The sequence below is a fragment of the Meleagris gallopavo genome, chromosome 1, assembly GCF_000146605.3.
Source record: "Meleagris gallopavo isolate NT-WF06-2002-E0010 breed Aviagen turkey brand Nicholas breeding stock chromosome 1, Turkey_5.1, whole genome shotgun sequence".
In the NCBI taxonomy this organism is placed as follows: Eukaryota; Metazoa; Chordata; class Aves; order Galliformes; family Phasianidae; genus Meleagris; species Meleagris gallopavo.
This window is the reverse complement of record NC_015011.2, coordinates 87,391,834-87,412,552: the sequence shown is the minus strand read 5'-3', so window position 1 is coordinate 87,412,552 and position 20,719 is coordinate 87,391,834. Positions and strand designations below refer to the sequence as shown.

The 20,719-nt window shown below is 38.0% G+C and overlaps 1 protein-coding gene across 3 annotated transcripts; it reads right to left on the bottom strand.

Annotated features, from left to right (window-relative positions):
• Window positions 1-19,954, bottom strand: LOC100547507 (pleckstrin homology-like domain family B member 2). Of its 3 annotated transcripts, XM_019619700.1 has the most exons (10): window positions 19,727-19,954; window positions 18,855-18,965; window positions 18,106-18,195; window positions 14,673-14,816; window positions 13,718-13,891; window positions 12,878-13,018; window positions 12,205-12,304; window positions 5,153-5,360; window positions 2,296-2,386; window positions 1-416 (listed from the first exon to the last, which is right to left on the bottom strand). In XM_019619700.1, exons 1-10 carry the CDS (start codon window positions 19,937-19,939, stop codon window positions 171-173), a joined length of 1,518 nt encoding a protein of 505 aa, XP_019475245.1. In that variant the 5' UTR covers window positions 19,940-19,954; the 3' UTR covers window positions 1-170. The 3 variants fall into 3 exon arrangements, with proteins under 3 accessions (XP_019475245.1, XP_010719342.1, XP_010719348.1); XM_010721040.2 differs by lacking the exon at window positions 13,718-13,891; XM_010721046.2 differs by lacking the exons at window positions 13,718-13,891; window positions 14,673-14,816.
• Between the last annotated feature and the right edge of the window lie 765 nt (window positions 19,955-20,719).

Here is a 20,719-nt window from a genome sequence, read left to right as displayed (position 1 = left end):
TCCCCCCCCCAGTCAAACATTTGGAAAGCAACAATTCTTTAGATAGAAGATGCTGAATAGATCTAAGCTAATATTTAGCTTTAAATAAATACACAGACATCTAAGACTCCAATGGCTCAAACACACTCCTAGTGACATAGATGCACCTCAGAAATACTAAATCCATTTATTTAAATGGAAGTCACTCTGTTTATCATTTGCAGAAGTACACTCACTTCCTCTATAGTAGGGGTCTTGCACCAAAAAAATTTCATGTCAACGTATCTCACCTGTGCTCTTTGTTTCTCTCGTATCTTCACTTCCTTTTCAATTAGTTTCTGCCTCTGGCTAGTTTCTTCTTCCAGTCTTTTTTCCAGTTGCTCTCTGCGGCGCTTCTCTTCTTCCAGAGCTCGCTTTTTAGCTTCCATCTCCCGTTCCTAAATAACAGACCACAATTATATGTGAAACTGTACCTCATATCATTTCTAGCTAGGATTAAACTCCTTTTTGCCTCTTTGGTCGGCAGGAATATACATCCAGCAAAGTGGTTAAGAACTGGAATTAGAAATGCAAATATCACCACTCTAGAAATGATGGTTTTTCATAAGCAACTCCTTTAGCAGGTATGGGAGCAATGCTGATTAGCTTCTGATGGGATTTTGCCCTAAACTCACAGAATCACAGAATTGCAGGGGTTGGACTGGACCTTTTGAGATCATCGTGTCCAACCCTGCAGCTAAAGCAGTTCCCTACAGTAGGTTGCACAGTTAGGCATCTAGGTGGGTCTTGAATATCTCCACAGACTAAGACTCCACTACCTCTCTGGGCAGCCTGTGCCAGTACTGAGTTATGCTTAACATAAAGAAGTTCTTCTGCATATTTGAACTTACAGTGTTCCAGTTTTTGGCCATTTGCTCCTTGTCATATCATTACAGACCACTGAAAGGAGCCCAGCCTGAGCCCCCAGTACAAAAAAGACAGAGAGCTGTTGGAGAGGGTCCAGAGGGGAGCCACAAAGATGATCAGGGGGCTGGAGCACCTCTCCTACAAAGACAGGCTGAGGGAGCTGGGCTTGTTCAGCCTGGAGAAAAGAAGGCTGCGGGGTGACCTCATTGCAGCCTTTCAGTACCTAAAAGGAGCCTACAAACAAGAGGGGAATCAACTCTTTGAAAGGGTAGATAACAGCAGGACAAGAGGAAATGGTTTTAAGTTGAGGGAGGGAAGATTTAGGTTGGATGTCAGGGGGAAGTTCTTTAGAGAGAGAGTGGTGAGGTGCTGGAACAGGCTGCCCAGAGAGGTTGTGGATGCCGCATCCTTGGAGGTGTTCAAGGCCAGATTGGATGGGGCCCTGGGTAGCCTGATCTAGTATTAAATGGGGAAGTTGGTGGCTCTGCATGTGGCAGGGTGGTTGGAGATTCATGATCCTTGAGGTCCCTTCCATCCTTGGCCATTGTGATTCTGTGACTTATGCACTTTAGATATTTATAAACATTGATTAGATCCCCTCTCAGTTTTCCCTTCTCTAGGCTGAACAGTCCCAGGTTTCTCAGAATTTCCTCATACAGGAGGTCTTTACTGCCCTCCATTGGACTCCTTCTAGGAGTTCCCTGTCTTTTTTGAACTGGGGAGCCCAATACTGGACACAGTATTCTAAATCATCTCCCTTGGCCTGCTGGCCATGCTCTTTTTAATACATTCTAGGATACCATTGGCCTTATTGACCACAAGGATACACTACTGGCTCAGGGCCAACTTGTTGTCCACCAGGACCCCCAAGTCCTTCTCTGCAGAGCACTTTTCCAGCAGGTCATCCTCTAACCTGCACTGATGCACAGTTATTTCTCCCGTAGGCTTGCTTTTGTAGAACCTCATCAGGTTCCTCTCCGCTCAACTCTGCAGTCTGCCCAGATCTCACTGAATGGCAGCACAGCTTTCTGGTGTATCAGTCACTCCTCCCAGCTTTTTATCATCAGCAAACTTGGTGAAGGTGGGCTCTATCCCTTCATCCAACTCACTGATGAAGATGCTGAACAAGACCAGACCCAACACCAAATTCTGGGGCACACCACTAGTTACAGGCCTCTAACTAGACTCTATGCCACCAATCATAACTCTCTGAGCTCATTCACTAAAACAGCATTTAATGTGTATGGGCTCAAAGATGTAGCATGAGAACAAAACCAGACCAAACTAAAGGAGGAGAGGCAATTCTTTTAAGCCTCAATTAGGGGTAAGCTATTTAGGGTCCAATCTTTAGGAAGGTATTACCTAACTAAAATGTCCATTCCTATTTTTACTCATAAAATTTAATTTTACCCTGGACTCAAGCAGCCTAGTCTTTTCAGCATGTGCTTGTTTCAGAAGTCTCTCCATCTCTTCTATTCTTGCAACATTTGATGTGCTAGCGCTGTATGAAAAAAAAAAAACACAAACAACAATACAGCAGTTATTTAAAGGAATACTTGACATTTCAAACCGCACAAACCATTAATGGATTGAGTTGATACTGTTCTTATCCATGTCAGTGCAGTAGCCACTAACAAAAATGACTTATAAAGTGTATGATACACACTCTCCACATGGAGTTGTGAAAAATACTGACTCAAGTACTTAAAATGGATCCTGACAGTCCACTGTGATCCATCATCTTCTCTCAGATAACAGAATATGGATGAAAACAGTGATCATATCCTAACAGAACATGTTACTGTTTGTCAAAGGTTGCATGAGTAGCATCTAAATATATGATTTAGAACTTCCTGGCTGTGGACTGTCCATTTTGTCCCACTAAGCTCATCATCAGATTTTTGATACAGAAAAGATGGACTACTAAGTATCTCCAAAAGCTATTCAGTGACAGAGTAGTATCAGATAGTGTCTGGTAGTTGAAATAACTGGCAAGCCAAGGAAACAAAGGCAATCCCAAAGCGTGCTAGATCCTGGCCCACCACAACATAGCTATTACCTTTGCCATTTTGGCTCTATCTTGCAATAAAAGGGTGCTTGGATGACACTTTCAGCTTGCTGTCAGAGGTGGTGTCATTTCTGTATCCTGGACCCAAAAGCTGTGCAATGGTATCTCGCTTCAGAGCAAAGGGATCTCATTAAATCTCATTTTACAGATTTACCATATTCACTGCTGTGGAATGTTCCAGCTTAATGCAATGACTAATTATTCCTTTGAACACTTATAAATGCCTTAACATGTCACAGACACATGATGTGCAGAATACCTTTTATGCCCTTTGATTCATAATGATGTTTTGCTTAAAATATAGGCACCCTAGAGTTTCAGGATTTGACGCTTTAATAATTAATTAGTAATTAATAATCCAAACAAGCCCAACACAAAGGAGTGATTTTCTATTTCATATGATCTGTCAGAATTTTAATCTGTTGAGTAAACTTCATTGTGGCTCAGCAGATACTCATTCGATAATATAGAGGTTGTTTCGTAGTCTTTGAGAAGGTGCTTCCATCTCACTCTTAGTTTCCACAAGAAGATATGCATTTAGGAGTTGAAGTATTCACTTCAGATACTCTGCTAACATTCTGAAAACCTCTGCCAAAATGTATTCTTTTTCTTGCAAAGGACACTATCTCATGCCTATAGGCAGCCAAAAAGCAATACTATGCATCTTTCTTCCAATACATATCTTGGTGCTTCATCTCAATTTAACAACTGTGGCATTTTTATGACACGCACTCCATTTTATTTTTTATTTTATGCTGTTCAGGAAAAACAGTTTATGTTAAATACTAGCTGTGTTGCCATTCCAAAGTCAATAGACAATACAAGGAAACTGAATGGGTTCAAATGTTTAGGGCACAGAGAAACTTGACCTGGGGTTATTCTGAAAATGCTAACTGATCACTCAAGCAGCAGTGGGTGCCAAGTGGCATGTTTATTTGTGCTACTCAGTAGCACACAGGCTAACTATGAAGGACTGAGATAGAATGGGAACAGTCCAAGTTCATTCAGGCCACAAAAGCAACAGGGCCATAAATAAAAATTTATTTTAATGAATTTTAACAAGCAACCTGGAATTTGATTAATTGAAGTAGGTTTTCCCATATAAAAACGGGAAAGTGCTTCAGCTTAGTTAAATTCTTTCATCTTTGATGTACTTAACACTGCAGAGATAATTCCCAGCTGTGTGTGGCTATCAGAAACTATCTATTTATCTATTTGAAACAAAAATCCTCAGAACCTGAGTCCTAACGAGATTTTGCAAACAAGCAAAATCTGAGCCAGCAGAATCAATGCCATGGGTATTTTCTAAACTCTTAACATTGTTGTGATAGACTACAAGAGGAAATCTGTGGGTTGATGGGTTCCTGTGGTTAAAGGAAACAGGAAAAAGACAACATGCTAGCCCAAAAAGCCATCTTTGTGTTCACCAGAGATTCTGAATCCTGTGAGGATGTTTTATTTAATTATCAGCCTCCACTGATGCTTCTGAACCTCTTGGGATAGAACCATGTGCAGAACGGAAAGCACATTCATTAAAAACAGGCTGTGAGAAGAAAACTGTTGGGGCACAATTTTGAGACTCGGTTTCGTTGTTTTGCTTTTTGCTTGTTTGCTTTTTAAATACAAGCTCTTAATGTTCCTTCCAACTGTAGCATCTGGGCTGGCAGTCTCTGAGGATAAGAAAAGCAGTGGAAAGCTCTATGCCTTTCAGTATCAGCTCTTCATTTCTACTGACCCAGAAAAGAGAAGGGAAAAGGCAAAAAGGATTGCCAGAGGATTCCTAAGTATTTCAGCACAAGCATGCAGCAAGTTAACATGCTGGACATACAGCATGAATGTACTTCAGCCCTGGCAGATATCTTAAAAGAAATTTCCTCTCATAGGAAGCTCACGAATTACCCCACTTATCAGTGTTGTCATCATTGATGCTCAAGACAGACACTGATTTCTGAGTGGCCTTCCTCATTTCAAAGTCTCTCCAATTTTTTTATCTTCCATCTTTAAATATGTTTAAATATTGTCTGTTGACAAGACGATCATTATATCTGAAGGCCTACACAAATATTATACCTATCTAATGATCTTATATTTTTTCTACCAGTTAGCAGTACTTACATTACCATGGCATCAACATTTACATGTTCTCTTGTTTAATTATAATCTTACGACCATCACACAACAGAAGTGAAGATTATTTACCTGGAAATGTTATCTGGTGAGCATGCTGATATGCTTGTCTCCATACTGTCAGAACTGTCTAAGCTTAATGTATCAAAGGCATGGTCCTTGTAACTACGATCTGGGTAATGGAAGCTATTCAAATACACGTTGGATTCAGATGCTGTTCTGCTGTAGAATTCAGGAGATTTCTGCCTTTGGTTTTCACATATACGTTGATGGTTATACCCTGTAGAGTACAGAGGAAACATCTATATTACACAGAAATTCTGTGACTTAACACAGCGTGTGAAAAGCACAAGCATTTCGAATACCAGCTTAGATTTAATTGTTCTGTGATCAAGATACTATCATGACTGAAGAAAGACCCTTAAAAACACATTTTTTCTAAGACAGACACAAACATGTGCAGGTTAGTACAGTTGACTTTTCAAGATACGTTATTGTATGTATATTAAAAAAATGTAATACACATAAACTAGATGTAATCCTGAAAGTAAAGTAGCTGAATTCAGAGCTCTAAGAGAATTAGCACCAATTAAGTTCTAAAAAAAAAAAAAACCCAACGAACTCTTGATACTCAAAGGCTTTATCAGTATTTACTTGGCTGCTCTTATTGAATGTGCATTACTTTTTGTCTGCTTGGGGAACTTTGGTTTCTAATAACTGTGCTTTCAACTTTTAGTTTCAGCTGAAATAATACAATCTACCTGTCACTTCATCAGTTACTCGCATGGGGGTACTTCCCTGGAATTTTGAAACTGCAGTGCACTCTATGGGATTAACACAGATCCCTAAAGCTCAGTGACTTGAAATAAAAGCATAAATGAAGTTCTGCAATATTTAAGTTCTTTACTCTTTTGTTTTTCTATGAAGTCATCCCTTCTAAAAACTCCCCTTCATTTGTCCACTGTCCACTTTGGTAGATAAAGCAGCATTATTTATACAGACTTATGGAAAGATTTTTGAGCTTGTCTAATGAAGAGCAGAGTAGAAAGACAACTGTCGTCTTAACTGCACACAATTATTTTACATATTTTAAGGTTAGACTTGTATGATAATAAATGCAACTTCACTGCCCATCTTTTCTTTGAATCCATGCAAGAATAGCACTTCACAGTTTTGATGCTAAGAGTTTATAGTATTCTCTGCACACTTCTGACCCAAAATGAGTTTGTGGCTGAGCTGGAGACTAAGAATGACTGTTAGACTAAAGGAAAACCTTGTATTCAGACAGGAAAGCAGAGATTTAAGTAATAATCATGGAAGATGTATGGACAAACATCCAAATGCAGCAGTGTTCATATACTGATTTTTACTGGACACCATCAAAATGCTGCTTTTAGGCATTTTAGGAATGTTCTCCTGCCTTATTCTCTACATGAGTTTACACCTTAACTATCTGCTATGTTCTGGGACATGTCAGAGCTGGAAGAATTTCACTTCAGGGGCCGAAGAATCACAGCTCCACCTTAGAAAGGCTGTAATATTCTCCAAAGAGAAGTGTCATAAAAGCATGACTAAAGCTGTATAATTAAAGCGTATTATTAAGGAAATGATGCCTACAAGCATTCCCGAGGCAGATCAATTGTTTCTTCATTCTTCCATTTCACTTCCCTCCATGCAGTACAAAGACTTTTTGCAGACAATTTAGGCTGGTTTCCAATGAACTAATAGAACTGTACTTGCCATTTGAGAGAACAATACATTTCAGTGTAAGTTCAATTGCTCTGATTAGTAAAAAAGATGAAAAGGATACAAATACACTTCAGCATTTATAGATAATAGCATCACACAACACAGATGTTACTGATTTACATGTTTGCTTTACTCCCATTATTATGGCAAATGCTGCTGTTATTGCAGATACACAATTACCTTTCACACTTGAACTTTTGGAATGACTAATTGCTCCTGTGAAATGGTTTTCAATTATTCACGATGGAAAAAGAGAAAGAATAAATTACTGAAAGAAACTGCATTCAAATGAATGTTTTTCTACTAAGCTTCTGCAAATATTAGTTTCATAGTTTATATTACACTTTAAAAAAAGCCCATCTTAAAGGTACAGAGCAACGTATCGCTTTTACGCTTTCCCTAAAGGAAAGTCAACTTTCTAGGAAGATAAAGAACCCATTTTTAAGGAAAACATTAATCGGTTAAATTTATGCAATCATGCAAATGTAACTAAACACTGCAAGTCATGTCTCTATGTAGCACAGGAGTTTGGCTGCGAAATGGCATGCGTTTCCAGAAACAATGCAGAATGCAATGCTCTCATTTGCTCTTTGTGCCCTAGGGAACGGGCAGCTCACAGCTTGGGATGAGCTGTGTACTGACCCCCAGATACCTCTCAGTCTCATTTCCAGCCTCGTTCACACATCACACATGCAAAATCAGTTTTTTAGACGATTAGCTGCTCAGGTGTCTATTACAGAACATGCAATCAAAAAAATTAAACTCCCTTTATGTGCCACTAAAAGTTACCCACAAGCCAATACTGCAAATCTAAGCTAATACAGGAACTAAAAAAAATGTTTCCTGTTGCACAAGTTTGCATTCCCTATAGTAAAATACTAAGCTTAATGCTCTTAATAGCCATGCTGTTCAGCAAAATATTACAAATATACATAAAGCCATATCATCAAAAAAATCCTTAGTATTTGTCACATAATTCCAAAAATAACCCAAATACACCACTACAAAAAAATCATGGAGAGGTCAGAACTACAGATAAAAGCTGTTATTAACAGCAACACTGTCAAGTACGTTAAAAAAGAGTACTTCATAAAATAAAGGTCCAGGCATAACATTTTATTTCCATTCTTTCTTCTTTTTTTTAAGCACAGACATTCACATGTCAAAATATATATTTTTTTGTATGGAAGCATGCCAAAGTAGGAAACTCAAGTCTTCCTTGCCATTGTCACCTACAGATCTGCAAAGAATTTCAGATTTTCTGCTCTACTTGTTTGGCTACGAGCAAAGAAGCAAAAAATTAGGCCTGCGCCAAGCTGCAGCTCTGCAGATATTAGCGCTAGCCAGAAGTTTTGTTGTGACAGTCTGTTTGACATTAAAAAAGAAAGAATTTTTGAAGAACCATCATTATTTAACAGTGATTTCAAAAATTTCCAAAACTACTTGACAGTGCGGATGCAATCAGTGCTTTTGCCAAATGACAATAGTTGCAGCCAGGGAAAGGGATGCTTTCATACCTTTTCTAGCTTTTCCTGAGAAAAGAGTAAAAAGAAAAAGAAGACTACTTTGAAAAGCTCACAGATTGCCTTTAAATATAGATATTGCCCTCTGTCTACTCTTTTTTGGTAGAGCCTAAGAAGCATATGAATCACCATTTTGCTGTTACCCAGCATGTGTCTCAGCACTGTTACTCCCAGCACTGTGCCCAGATTCCTGTTTCAGCTCGCCACTTGCCATCCTTCCCATCCATGGGACTGAGCTGACCAATGGGCTCCCACTCGCACTGTCCTCACACAGGCTCCTGGTGGCCAAATCTATCGGAACCTTTTGGGCCCCCATTTCTATCTGTGCAGTGACTGGTCTCTGGATCATTCCAAATAACTTGGCTGTTAAGAAAAAGATTTTCCCATGAACGACTTACGTCAAAGATGCACCCTCTTCAATATAAGCTGCTCTTAACTCGGAATGATTACTGACAGTCACTATTTGTTGTTGGAGTGGGTCCAGAGGAGGACCACGAAGATGATCAGAGGGGTAAAGCACCTCCCCTATGAGAACAAGCTGAGAGAGCTGGGGCTCTTCAGTCTGGAGAAGAGAAGGCTCCGAGGAGACCTTATAGCAGCCTTCCAGTACCTGAAGGGGGCCTACAGGAAAGCTAAAGGGTAGATTTAGACTAGATATTAGGAAGAAATTCTTTACTGTGAGGGTGGTGAGACACTGGGACAGGTTGCCCAATGAGACTGTGGATGCCCCTCCCTGAAAGCACTGAAAGCCAGGATGGATGGGGCTTTGAGCAATCTCGTCTAGTGGGAGGCGTCCTTGCCTATAGCAGGGGGTTGGAACTAGATGATCTTAAGGGTCCCTTTAAACCCAAACCATTCTATAATTCTGATTATGTTTATTTCAAATAAAAATAAATACATAAATAAAAATTCCTGCTGAGTTTCCATGGGTTATAGTCTTCAACTTATTCACAGGCATTACTTGTTCCTGCGCAAAGAAAACGATGTTCAAACTTGAGTACCTCTTCTTCATTTCCTGACTTCATTTTTAACTTTGAATTATGAATCACAAATTTTTACATTAACTTCTTGGACAGAAATAATAAAAACTGGAGAAAGCCAGTCAGAGAGAATTCACACCATTATTAATTTGGTAACTCTCCTGTAACAGCTCTGACTAGCTGAGCTGCCCACTTCCTCCAGGAGATGCTGAATACACTTTCTCCAAATTTTTACAAACTCACTAAAATGCCCATCCTTGAAGTTGACTCCTGAAAAGTGTGATGAGCTGCTACCAGCACTTCAGGAGTGCATTAGCCTCTTTGCACAGTGTTCTCGACACTGCTGAAAAGGCAATGAATGATTAGTGGACCAGGTGGCAAGTAACAGGACATGAGGAATTGGTCTCAGGTTGCTTTAGAGGCGGTTGAGAAGTTTAGTATATTTGGAATAATTTCTTCAGGGAAATGGAATGGGCTGTCCAGGGAAGTGGTGGAGACCTCATATCTGGAGGTATTTAAGATGTATTTGTTGCACTGAGGGTCATGGATTAGTGATATTGGACTCAGTGGGTCAGGTGGATGATTAGACTTGATGACCTTGAAGGTATTCTCCATTCCAGAGAATGTCCATTATAGTCCATGGACTAGGACACGACCAGCCACCTGGCTGGGTTCTGCACTATAATGGGATACATAGGAATCTGGAGAAAGAGCAGTGCAGAAACTTCTGTGATATGCTGCTGAGACAAAGCAGCTTTCTGCAACCCAGAACCACTGTGCTTTAAGGACTAGAGAATGCAATTACACTCTTCATGTGCTTCTGACACAAGTAAACTTAGGGAGCTCTGTTGTTGAGTGCAAAGAGAATAGAATTTTAGAATGGCTTGGGTTGGAAGGGACTCCAAGGATCAAATTCCAATCCCCCTGCCACAGGCATGGTTGCCAGCTGCTAGATCAAGCACTAGATCAGAATGTCCAGGCCTTAGACACCTCCATGGATGAGGCATCCACAGCCTCTCTGGACAGTCTGTTCTAGCACCTCACCATTCTCTCAGTAAAAAACTTTCCCTTGAATACATCCTTGTATTCCTGTACTCTTTGTGTTTCGATGGTCTCTCTTACTGTGCAAATCTGAGAGTTCAAGTAAAGCACCTGACAGCAACATAATTTCTCTCTCACAAAGCCCAAATGTCAGAATAAGCTGTTAAGAACCATCCTCTTGCCCAGTAGGAACCAATCACCAAAGGCTCTCTTTATGATTCAATATTTCCATTCAAACTGTTGAATCATTTAAAGAATAATGATCATCTTCCAGTATGGAGGGCAGTACAGCACACATACTGTTCCTAGCATATGACAAGTATACTGTTGAGTGCCTTAACCAATACATCTCACTCTATCCTGCCTCAGTTTTTTGTCAATCCATACATACTTCAGTTTTGGTTTGGAGAGTTTCTTTCTTTTTCACTCTTAAGATAAAAAAATCTGCCTATGCTCTTAGGCTAATTTTTTAACTGTTGACAAAAATGGAAAAGAAAAATATAATAACCATTTTAAAAGCTTTCATTAGGTTTTGTAATTGTATTTTAGGCACATCATCTTTTGCAGTCATTTTCTAGAAATAGTTCCAATATAACATACAATCTTTTGCCATCAGAATTTAGTCAAGCAGTTCTTACTTATTTTCAAAATGAAATAAAGTGTTTTCAGAACAAGAGCATAATGATGAGTCTCAATGTGTTTTCAGGCTATTCCACCCAGGCAAATGCATTATATCACAAAAGCTTTCCAAGCTGGGTATGAAGATCCTTTTGTATTGCTTCTGAAATATATCAAGCTACATTAGCCACCACAGCAGGTTTGTGGAGAGCCTGTTGCACAAATAAAGCTCAAAAAGAACAAATCCCAACTGGAGCAGATCTATTAAGTGAAGGTAGTAAGTCATGATCTCTTCTCAGCAAGTTTGTTCCTTACATGCACTTAGAACTCCAGTGCATATAGCTGACTTCAGTTGTGCTTTTTTACTTATACCACCTGCTAGCTCTGACAACTCCTATAAAGACAGGATGGATGCTGTCTCAGCTCCATCTTAGTCAGCACTAGGTAAGGCTTTCTTACACTAATTTTGTAATGATGCAGACACCAGAAAGAAAAGAAACTGACAGATGGAACCGAGGAGCAATTCCTTTTGAAGATGGGACAGTTACCAGCAATGTATTTTGTTAAAGCAAAAAATTAAGTGCATCAATTCAAGTAGACAAACAGCAGACACAGAATTTCACAGTTTAAGAAATCATGTCTCAAAGATTAAGTACTTTTCTATTCAGAACTGTCACGTTGCTATTACAAATATGCAACTACCTATGCAAGGTACATCTTTCCTATGTTGTAGCCCAAATATTTAAGGGAGGTTACAATACTGCAGCTATACATGCTCCAAGTCATGACGTTAAATGACTGTCTAGGGAATTACTCTATCCAGGAAAAAATATATGCCAAAAAAAAAAAATCTTTTTTTTTTTTTGAAATTGCAAAATAAAAAGATTTAAACTAACTAAATAAGACAACGCGTAATATCTTTAATAAATTGTCCCCAAATGAATCAAGTTAGCCAGTTAACTCAATGTGTATCCTTTTATTTTCTGCTGAGTATATTTGATGACTATATCCTTCAAATCTGTATATGTGACTATTCCATACTCTTATTTTGTCTAAATCTGTAAATGACATTGAGAGCTTATGTTTTTCAACAAGGAGCAATTTTTTGATTTTACAGCCTCATTGATTACAATAATATCAATTTCACATTTATTTTCTGGAAAAAAAAAATAATAAAAATGCTGGCTTTAACAGAAACTAATCAAAGTCTTACCTTTGTGCATCCTTCTTGATTCTGACTCTTTGGTCATGGTTGCCAGGCAGTGAGGAAGTACACTGCCACAGCTGTTGCTCTGTCCTAATGGTAAATGTCCCTGCAGGAAATTTATAAGTATGTGCTTAAAACTTTTGTTGAATTAGCAACTAATGTTAAAATAAGTTGCTTTGTCCTTAATATCATTGTCATCTCAAATGAATCAGCCATTAATATTTTAGTTTTGAACAGTTCTCTAATTAAACAAAAATGTTTGCCTATTATTATCTCCCCCTTGCTTTTCTTTTTTTATTTACCATGTCACAAGTAAAGAGTATTCTAACTTTGCACATAATCTTGACTTTACTGGCGAGAGGTTGAAAGGAAAGCAGCCTACTGAGTCTCTACAATCAATTTAAGCTAACCTGCAAGTAAAGTTCTTGAAATATCTTGAAATTGATTGTAAATATGTGATGACTATTATATCACCACCTTTCCAGATGTGAATATAAAGGCTGGAAGCCTGGAAGGTTTCATGCTTTTTCCCATGTTAACAAATGCAAATTTCTTTCACAGCCAACGTCAGACATGAATTTGAGGGATTACACGATGCTACAGCTATTCAATCTTACCTCTAACATAGCATGCTTTTTATATAAAAGTGGAAGGCTATTAATAGCATGCAGCTACGTACTTTAGATGTAATGCTTCGTCCAAGAGTAGAACTATTGAAGTGTGGTGACACAGTTGGAGTTGTTTTCTTGCGAGGCAAAGTATCACTCATGTACATGCATTCCCTGTGCTGTTTCTTTCGCTCTTCCAGATTTCTGAAATGCTTCAAATGTAATTTGTTGAACAGCTTTGACATAAGAAATTGACCTACTTGCTCAGTTATGCTCTATATGGAATATACTGAAGGCAACAGTCTGAGATTTCACTGAAAAGAATGAAATACCTCCTGATTCACAGTGTTACATAGGATTTATATAAATATCACAACAAAAAAGCATGCTGATTAAGAAAATGTACTAAATTAATATGCACTTTTTTGTATACATGTCCCTGTATCTAATTTTTTCTAATTTTTTTTTTTTTTAACTCAAGTCCAGAGTACCAGTAGAATCCAATTAAAAGAGGAAAAACATTTATTTACAAGTTATTCTAATGAATCGGCAGCTTAAAAACAATACAGCTTTTGACAGGCGTTGTTTAAATGTATAACAAAAGTTAATTTTAGGATTTCAAATGAAGCCAGTGGTATATTACTGTTGCGAGTCTTCTGACAATTACAATGGCTCCTAAACATTAATATTTGCCTCTGGATGATTCATAGAAAGGAGATTTTTTAATCATTACCATTCTATAACCCACTGTATTCATTTTTAAATGAGTAGTGCTTTTAAGTTTAACATTCAGAAAACATCACGAACTTATGATCTACCACATCATTTTTAAAACTTTCCATGTAGATCAACTTCACGGCCACCATAACAGTAACAAAAAAATCCCAAGTTATCAGCTTTGAGTCTGTTACCTGTTGTTGCCTGCGGTGTTTCTTAGCTGGCAGAGGAGGAGGTGTATCAGATAAAGGAATAGGATCTACATGAGTAGCCATGACCTCAGGCCAATGGACTGATGGAAGTTGAGCAATAGAGCGAGGAGAAAGAGAGTGAGGAAACACAAATCCAGAACAGAGAGGTGATCTTAGCTTTATAGAAAAAAGAGAAATTACACACAGAGTTTTCTTTTTGGAATTGCTCGAAAGATACGGCACATACAAGCTGCAGTTTTAGCACTGTGTTTGTGGATCATTTAGCAAAAAAGATTTGTTGCATTGGAAATCCTAAGGCATAGCTATCTTTCAGAAGCAGCACATAAACAGCACATTTTTAAACCAGCTGCTGCCTCCTCACCACACAAAGGTAAGTGTGTTTACAGTCATAAGATGAATTCATTCTATAAAAAGTGGATTTATTAAAAATGCTGTAATCATTACAAAGGCAAGCAGGGCACAAAGAAAGAGAAAAAGGAAAAGTAAACTATAGACAAAGACTGGACAGACTCTGGAATAGCTAATATAAGTACAAGTTACCCATCTCTCCCAAATACCCAAGATATACTTTCTTCTGTTACAGGAAGAAAAACATACAAAAGGAACACCTAAGCACCACTGAATGAGTAAGAATTGAATTATTCACAGATCACATCTCCACAGGTGCATTACATTATAGTGTTTGACAGGCAAAGATTGTCACTTATTGCTGCTTGGGTCATAATCGTTTAGGTTTTTTGGCCTTTGAAGTCTCACCTACAACATCAACTGGACCATTCCTCCAGCTTTACTATTAAGCCATTATCTGATTTGGTAACTGGCAGATGAGAGCTTGCCTTAGGGTCAGTTTGTTACACGTTGAATTACAAAAAAAAGAAAAAAAAAAGGCAGCAATGAAAGAACAATGCAAACAAAGGGAAATGTCTCTCAAACAAACCTCTTTATTTTGTGGCTGGCACGTCAGCACAGCCGTGGAAGGCTCAGTGGTACCTGCGTCAGCATCTGTGGGGGGCTGAGTGGAAGGGGATATATTCGTGGAATTGCCATACAGCTCACTAATTTCACTTACACTGATATAGCCCTAAAAGGAGGAATTCAGAAGTTAAAAGGAGCAAAAGCAAAAAGACGTGCAAGAGTATTAATGTATCCAGTACGATGAAAGTTAGTTCAGAGTGATACAGCCAAATATTTGTTACCATTGAAATATTTAATCATACAAAAAACAAAATCATCATTGGGCTTCTCAAATGTTGAATACTTGGATTCTGAAAATTGTTCTCCATTTAATTCCAAATACATGTATGTGATCAAAAGGCAAATATACATTAAGTGAACAGAAGCCTTCAGTAAAATGTAAACACCCTTCATGTAGCTCTCTCTTGGGATAACAAATGCAGAGTTTGATTTATTTCTTAACTATTTGGCTAGTTTAAGTGAACCAAATGACTAGCAGAACTGGGAAGATACACTATTGTTGCTCCATCCATTACTCTGACAAAACACCTTTCCTTTGCACTGTCTGGAAGTCACTTCTAACTTCCTGATGTTACCAGAAACTGAGACAGGAGGTGTTGTCACTGCTAGCCCCACAGTCTTTTCAAATTGCCTCTCAAATAGCAATCACACAGGAGGTGACAGATTGAGAAAAGACTCAGACGTTGGAGCATGCTTCTGCCTGAAAAGAGCAGTCATGCAGGCAGATTTTAGATACAATGGCAGAACACAATTACTGCAGGTGTTCTGGTGTTAACTGAATAAATCTTATCTAACAAATACAGTATGGCTTCTAATCCATGCCATATAGGATACCAGCTTGCAAAACAATGAATTGCCCTAACTTCTAATAATAAGAATGGTCAAGTGGAAGAAGAGTCACTGTTGAACCAATATCATAAAAATATGATGGAAGTATGCTTATGTTTAAATCAGGATGGTAAGCTGCTTTTAACTGAGAAAGTATCCAAAGCTCTTTGTTTCTTTGATTGCACCACCATGTTGACATGTCAGTACGTTTGTATACTTTGGCAACTGAGTAAGATAAAACACAGGTTGCTATAGTACTTCTTCTTAAAAATGCATAAATTTAGCAATGATCACAGAAGGCAGACTGAAAAAAAATTAGAGCTCTCTTACCTATCAGCATAATTTTAAATGTATTGTATTTTCAAGCAGATATACAATACTGGACAATTAACATACTGTGAACACAACGCTCAAGAAATAGGAGTTAAATATCAATTCACATACCACTTGATCAAATATTAAATGAGGAGACCGGGTATCACTGAAGTTTTCCTCTCTAAATATGTGGCCATATTACAGTAAAAGAGAATCCAGTATGAATAAATATAAATCCTGCTTAACCATACTGTAGCAGCAGTATATTAATCACCAAAACTTGGCAAGTCTATGAATGTAATATTATGTTCATTTTTATAGATAATAAAAGCACTTTCATTGTTATATGAAAAATATATATTCATTTCACACTCACAACACCAGTGGAGATTCTCCATGGGGCTAAGTGAATAAAAAAAGAAGCAAACAAATGACTTCATGATGTGTTAGCTCAGGCCTTATTATGTTAGGTTAAAGAAATGGCTTCAAGCCAGACTAGAGATCCAACTCATTTTGCCAATACTGAACGTTCAAACAGCATTAATTTTTTTTCTCACTTAAGTACTGGGTAAGTGCTCTGCCTTATCTTTGGGAGAGAGTTACAAATGCATGCTTTGTTGAGGAGGGAATGGGAAATACGAGACCACAGACTAAGTTCTCAACTGATGTATGAGCAATTGCACGGTGAAATTAACTCCTGGGTGCAGAGAATCTGTTTAAACCTGTGTCCCATTTGGTGCTTTATTTTTAAAGGTGTCAGAACAGTTGGAAAAATGTTGAGTTGAAGTGAGACAAATTATCATGTCTGGGAAGGAAAGACATTTCTTATAGAAGAGAAAGCCTGTGGGGACACTGAGCATAAAATAGATCATTTGCACTGTTCCTTTTCTCATTTACCTTACAGTAAGTCCTAATTGATTTCACTGTGGTGAACGCAATCACACTGCTTAATTACCCATTTCAACAAAAGGTGCATCAGGTTCACTTAATGTAGTTGCATTCTGAAACATCTGTGATTAAACAAATCATTACATGGGTATGAAGACAAAATCAGAGACAGCACCCACTTTCTAATGATAAACGAAAGGAACCATCACAAATGAACAAAAAAGAAGCCTGGAGTTGCCAGATGTCCTGGTGAGAGGTGAAATGTCTAGATTAGAGTGCAACCTTGGACACTAAGTCCAAGCCGTGTTGCTACATGGCTTGCAGCGAGGAAGAATGCTTGATCCCACTGGCATGTTCTGCAGCCCATCCTGGTTCACCAGGAGCTTTGGGGCCAATTAAGCAAAATCAATTACCCAAACTTCAAGAGCCCAACTTCCCACAGTGACACCTACATCATTAGATGAGCAGACTGTGCTCAGGAGTCATCCAGCAAGTCCAGTCAGACCTCTTAATCAGAAGTTAACGAAGCAGCCATAGATACCTAACAGTATATTTTAAATGCTATTTCTTCTGCTTTCCCATTTATAACTTCGTATTAATCTGCAATTTTCAGATCCATTAAGGCAAGCCAAGAGGATAAGCATGAGTGCTTAAAGATAATACTGTACATCCTGACCAATTTTTTGTAATGGGCTGTGGTTTACCTTACATTGACCTAATTCACAGTTCTTGAGAAGCTTAATGTGGTATCCTCAAAGCTATAAAGCCTTGGCAGGTGCAGGTAAGCTCTGAGACTCACCCAAACTAACTCAAATATTCAGCAAAAATTTACTCTAACTATTCACCACCTTTAAATAAATAGCTTAATAAATATATTAAGACCACAATAGCGTTAAGTCTTTAATTCAGTGTTGTTTTTTTTTTTTTAAGATCAAAACGTGCACTTATCATGCATTTCTGAAGAGCCTTAAAATAGAAGTGAGTGCAGTGGGAATACCTGTGATAAAATTGACAGTGCAAAAATAAAGGCTATAATGTATTGGCACTTGAACAGTTATCCCTGGACCTCATTTTTCTTCATTTCAGTGAAGTTTAATTGTCCATTTTGAGAAACTTAGACACGTCACATACACACAAAAATGTTCATTTTTCTAGGACAAGAGTTTAAATTGAGACCAAACAAATCCGGGAAAATGTTAGAGCGGTTATTGTTCTGCTACGGATTTGGACTTCCACGAATAGCTTTACAAATTAATTTCATCATATCCAATAAAACTGTATAAATAGGATTTCACTAAATACTTTTGCATGAAGAGTTATTAAAAGTTACTTGTGGTAAAGTAATAGGCAGTTAAGCTGTTTACCTCTTTTAGACTATTGGGACTGACAGGAAATCCCTTTCCTCCAGAAAGTGTGGAATACTTCTTTTCCAGATTACAGAGATTCTCTTTTTCCTGTTAATAATAGAAATAAAGTTTGTATTAAATACCAATAGCAATATAATGAAAATAAATGCTTGTAATTTTCTTAAAAGTATAAAGAAACATACTGAAAACTTCAAAGCGGAGTTCCACCTTCATTCATTTACAGCAGAACCAAATAAAAACACGGATGTATACAGCAAAAAAAACTAGTGAAAAAATGTATTGAAAAATCACAATAAAAAAAAAAGGTCTTCCTTCAGCATTTGGAAAATGCTGGTTCTTCTTAGAGGGCTAAATATTATTTTCCTTGTGGTCAAAAACAAACCAAAAGAGACACGAAGGCTTGACATTAGCTTCACGTTAATTTCCAAAGGAAGCCTACAAAGATGGCAAAGGGCAGACCCTTTGCCCTCCAGAGAGGGCAAGGCACATCAGGAGCAGCTGAAGTCCTCTGGCTGGTTCAGCGCAGAGCAGAGGAGCTGAAGGGAGGCCTCATGGTGGCTGCAGCCCCTCATAGAGGGCAGAGGGGCAGCGCTGAGCTCTGCTCTGTGAGACAGTGGTAGGGCCTGAGGGAACGGCATGGAGCTGTGTCGGAAGGGGCAGGGAGAGTTCTCTCAGATTCTGTGTTCTTTTATTATATGAAATGCTCTTTCACTATGCATTAAAAATATCTGAAAGACAATACTTACCCTCTGCAGCATCATTATTAGGTTATTTTTCTCTTTTACAAAATGATCTTGTTCTCTTTGTGCTTGTTGGACAATATGATTAGCTTGTTTTTTGAGAGCAGAAATCTTTTCCTAATAGGAAAAAAAATATATCACCTTTTATATGTTTCATTTTCAAAGCACAAGAATAATATTCATAATACCTCATTCATTCCTAAGAGTTAAGTATTAGGAAAAGAAGTTACAACAGCTCATTCCTTCTCTGAAGTATAAGAATTAAACAAGATTTAGACAGAAAAGAGAATTTCTTCAAGAGACAAAACAAAAGAACAACAGCGTATATTCCTAGATAACATGGTGACTAATGTCTCTGTACTGAAAGTAAATGGCTTGGAAATGGAACTTCCGATCTATGAAAAATTCATATTTAACTAGTTCAAATAGGATCTTTACAATTGATTTTAAGAATTACAATTTTTTCTTAATTCAGTGTCCTATTATGATTAAATAATTTTAAATCCTATTGTATCATTTAATATTAATCATCAATGAAAAATAACTGCAGTTTCGTCCACAGAAAATGAACCACCTTGCTTAATAACGAGAGAACAATACTTTAGTACCGTTTGTTAAAAATTTAAGGGTTTCGTTTTCATATTTTCATGCAAATATGCAAAGAAGGTATTGAATGTTATCAATTTAGTTCCTTTAGAGAAGCACCTGATTCAGTATGTGTTACAGCATCAGCGGGACATCAGTTTAGCTCTGCTGCAAAACCTTTCTCAAAGAGAAAAATTTTGTATTATTTCTTGCGACTACAACTTGACATCTGTATTTCATCTCCTTTATGCACAGCAACAAAGAACAAATGGATTGAGTATTAGTGCTCTTACCTTTCTACTGACAATGCTACGCTGATATTCAGCTACTTCACGCAGGAGCTGTTGTGTCAGATTTTCTTTCTCTTCATCTAATCTGCTTTCATGTTCAAGCTGCTGAAATTCCAAATCTTCAAAGTGTTTGCTTTCTATGTCCAATAGATCAGCGTCCTTAAGCCAAAAAGAAAAAGAAAAAAGGAAGAAAAGAAAAAGTGGCATTTCATTCATTGACAATGGAGTAAACAGACTTACAGGAAAAATATCACAGAAATACTGTTTTAGACTGTATCTCATGCAACAGGTTCAGAAGCTCAATGCTTTTAATTACCTACTGTCATAAGAGAACAAATAGGGCTAATTGCTATTTTAATGAAGCTTTCTCTATTACTCCTAGTGTCCCCCCCAGTGAAAATGACAGCTGTATTGTGAATGAGTTGTCTTTCAATGTTTACAGCAGGATGGAGCCTCTGTAGCGCTGTAGCCTAGCTGCCATGCAACCAAAGTGCAAATCAATTCATTGAGGTTGCCGCATGCCAAACTGATCCCAGCATCTGCTCATCAACCAAAAAAAAAATCCCAGGAAGTGTCATCCAAGTTGATGAACTTGAGAACTGCATGCTGAATTAACTAAGCATGGCAATACACGTTCAAATGAAGGAGCCTGGACAGCACTTAGAATTTTTTCAAGTCTAGCCCAAGCTCTCCTATTGCTTTTTAGTAACAGACATACAAATAAGAGGAAAGACAAAATGTAGCTGTATCCTATGTACACTGCCATCCCACAAGCAGTACTGTCCAGCTGTGCTGGTTGTGCAGCCAGTGGCTGCATGAGGACCACTGAATTGGAGCAGACAATCTCTCCCTATACAAAAACACAAATAAGAGCTGTCCTCACACACACAGACACTAGTCAGTAGGTGTACTGCTTCACAAATGGCATCAAAACAATTGTATGCATTCCAATGGATGAATGCCAGATTTCTTCAAGAGGTTGAATTCTGCAAAAGA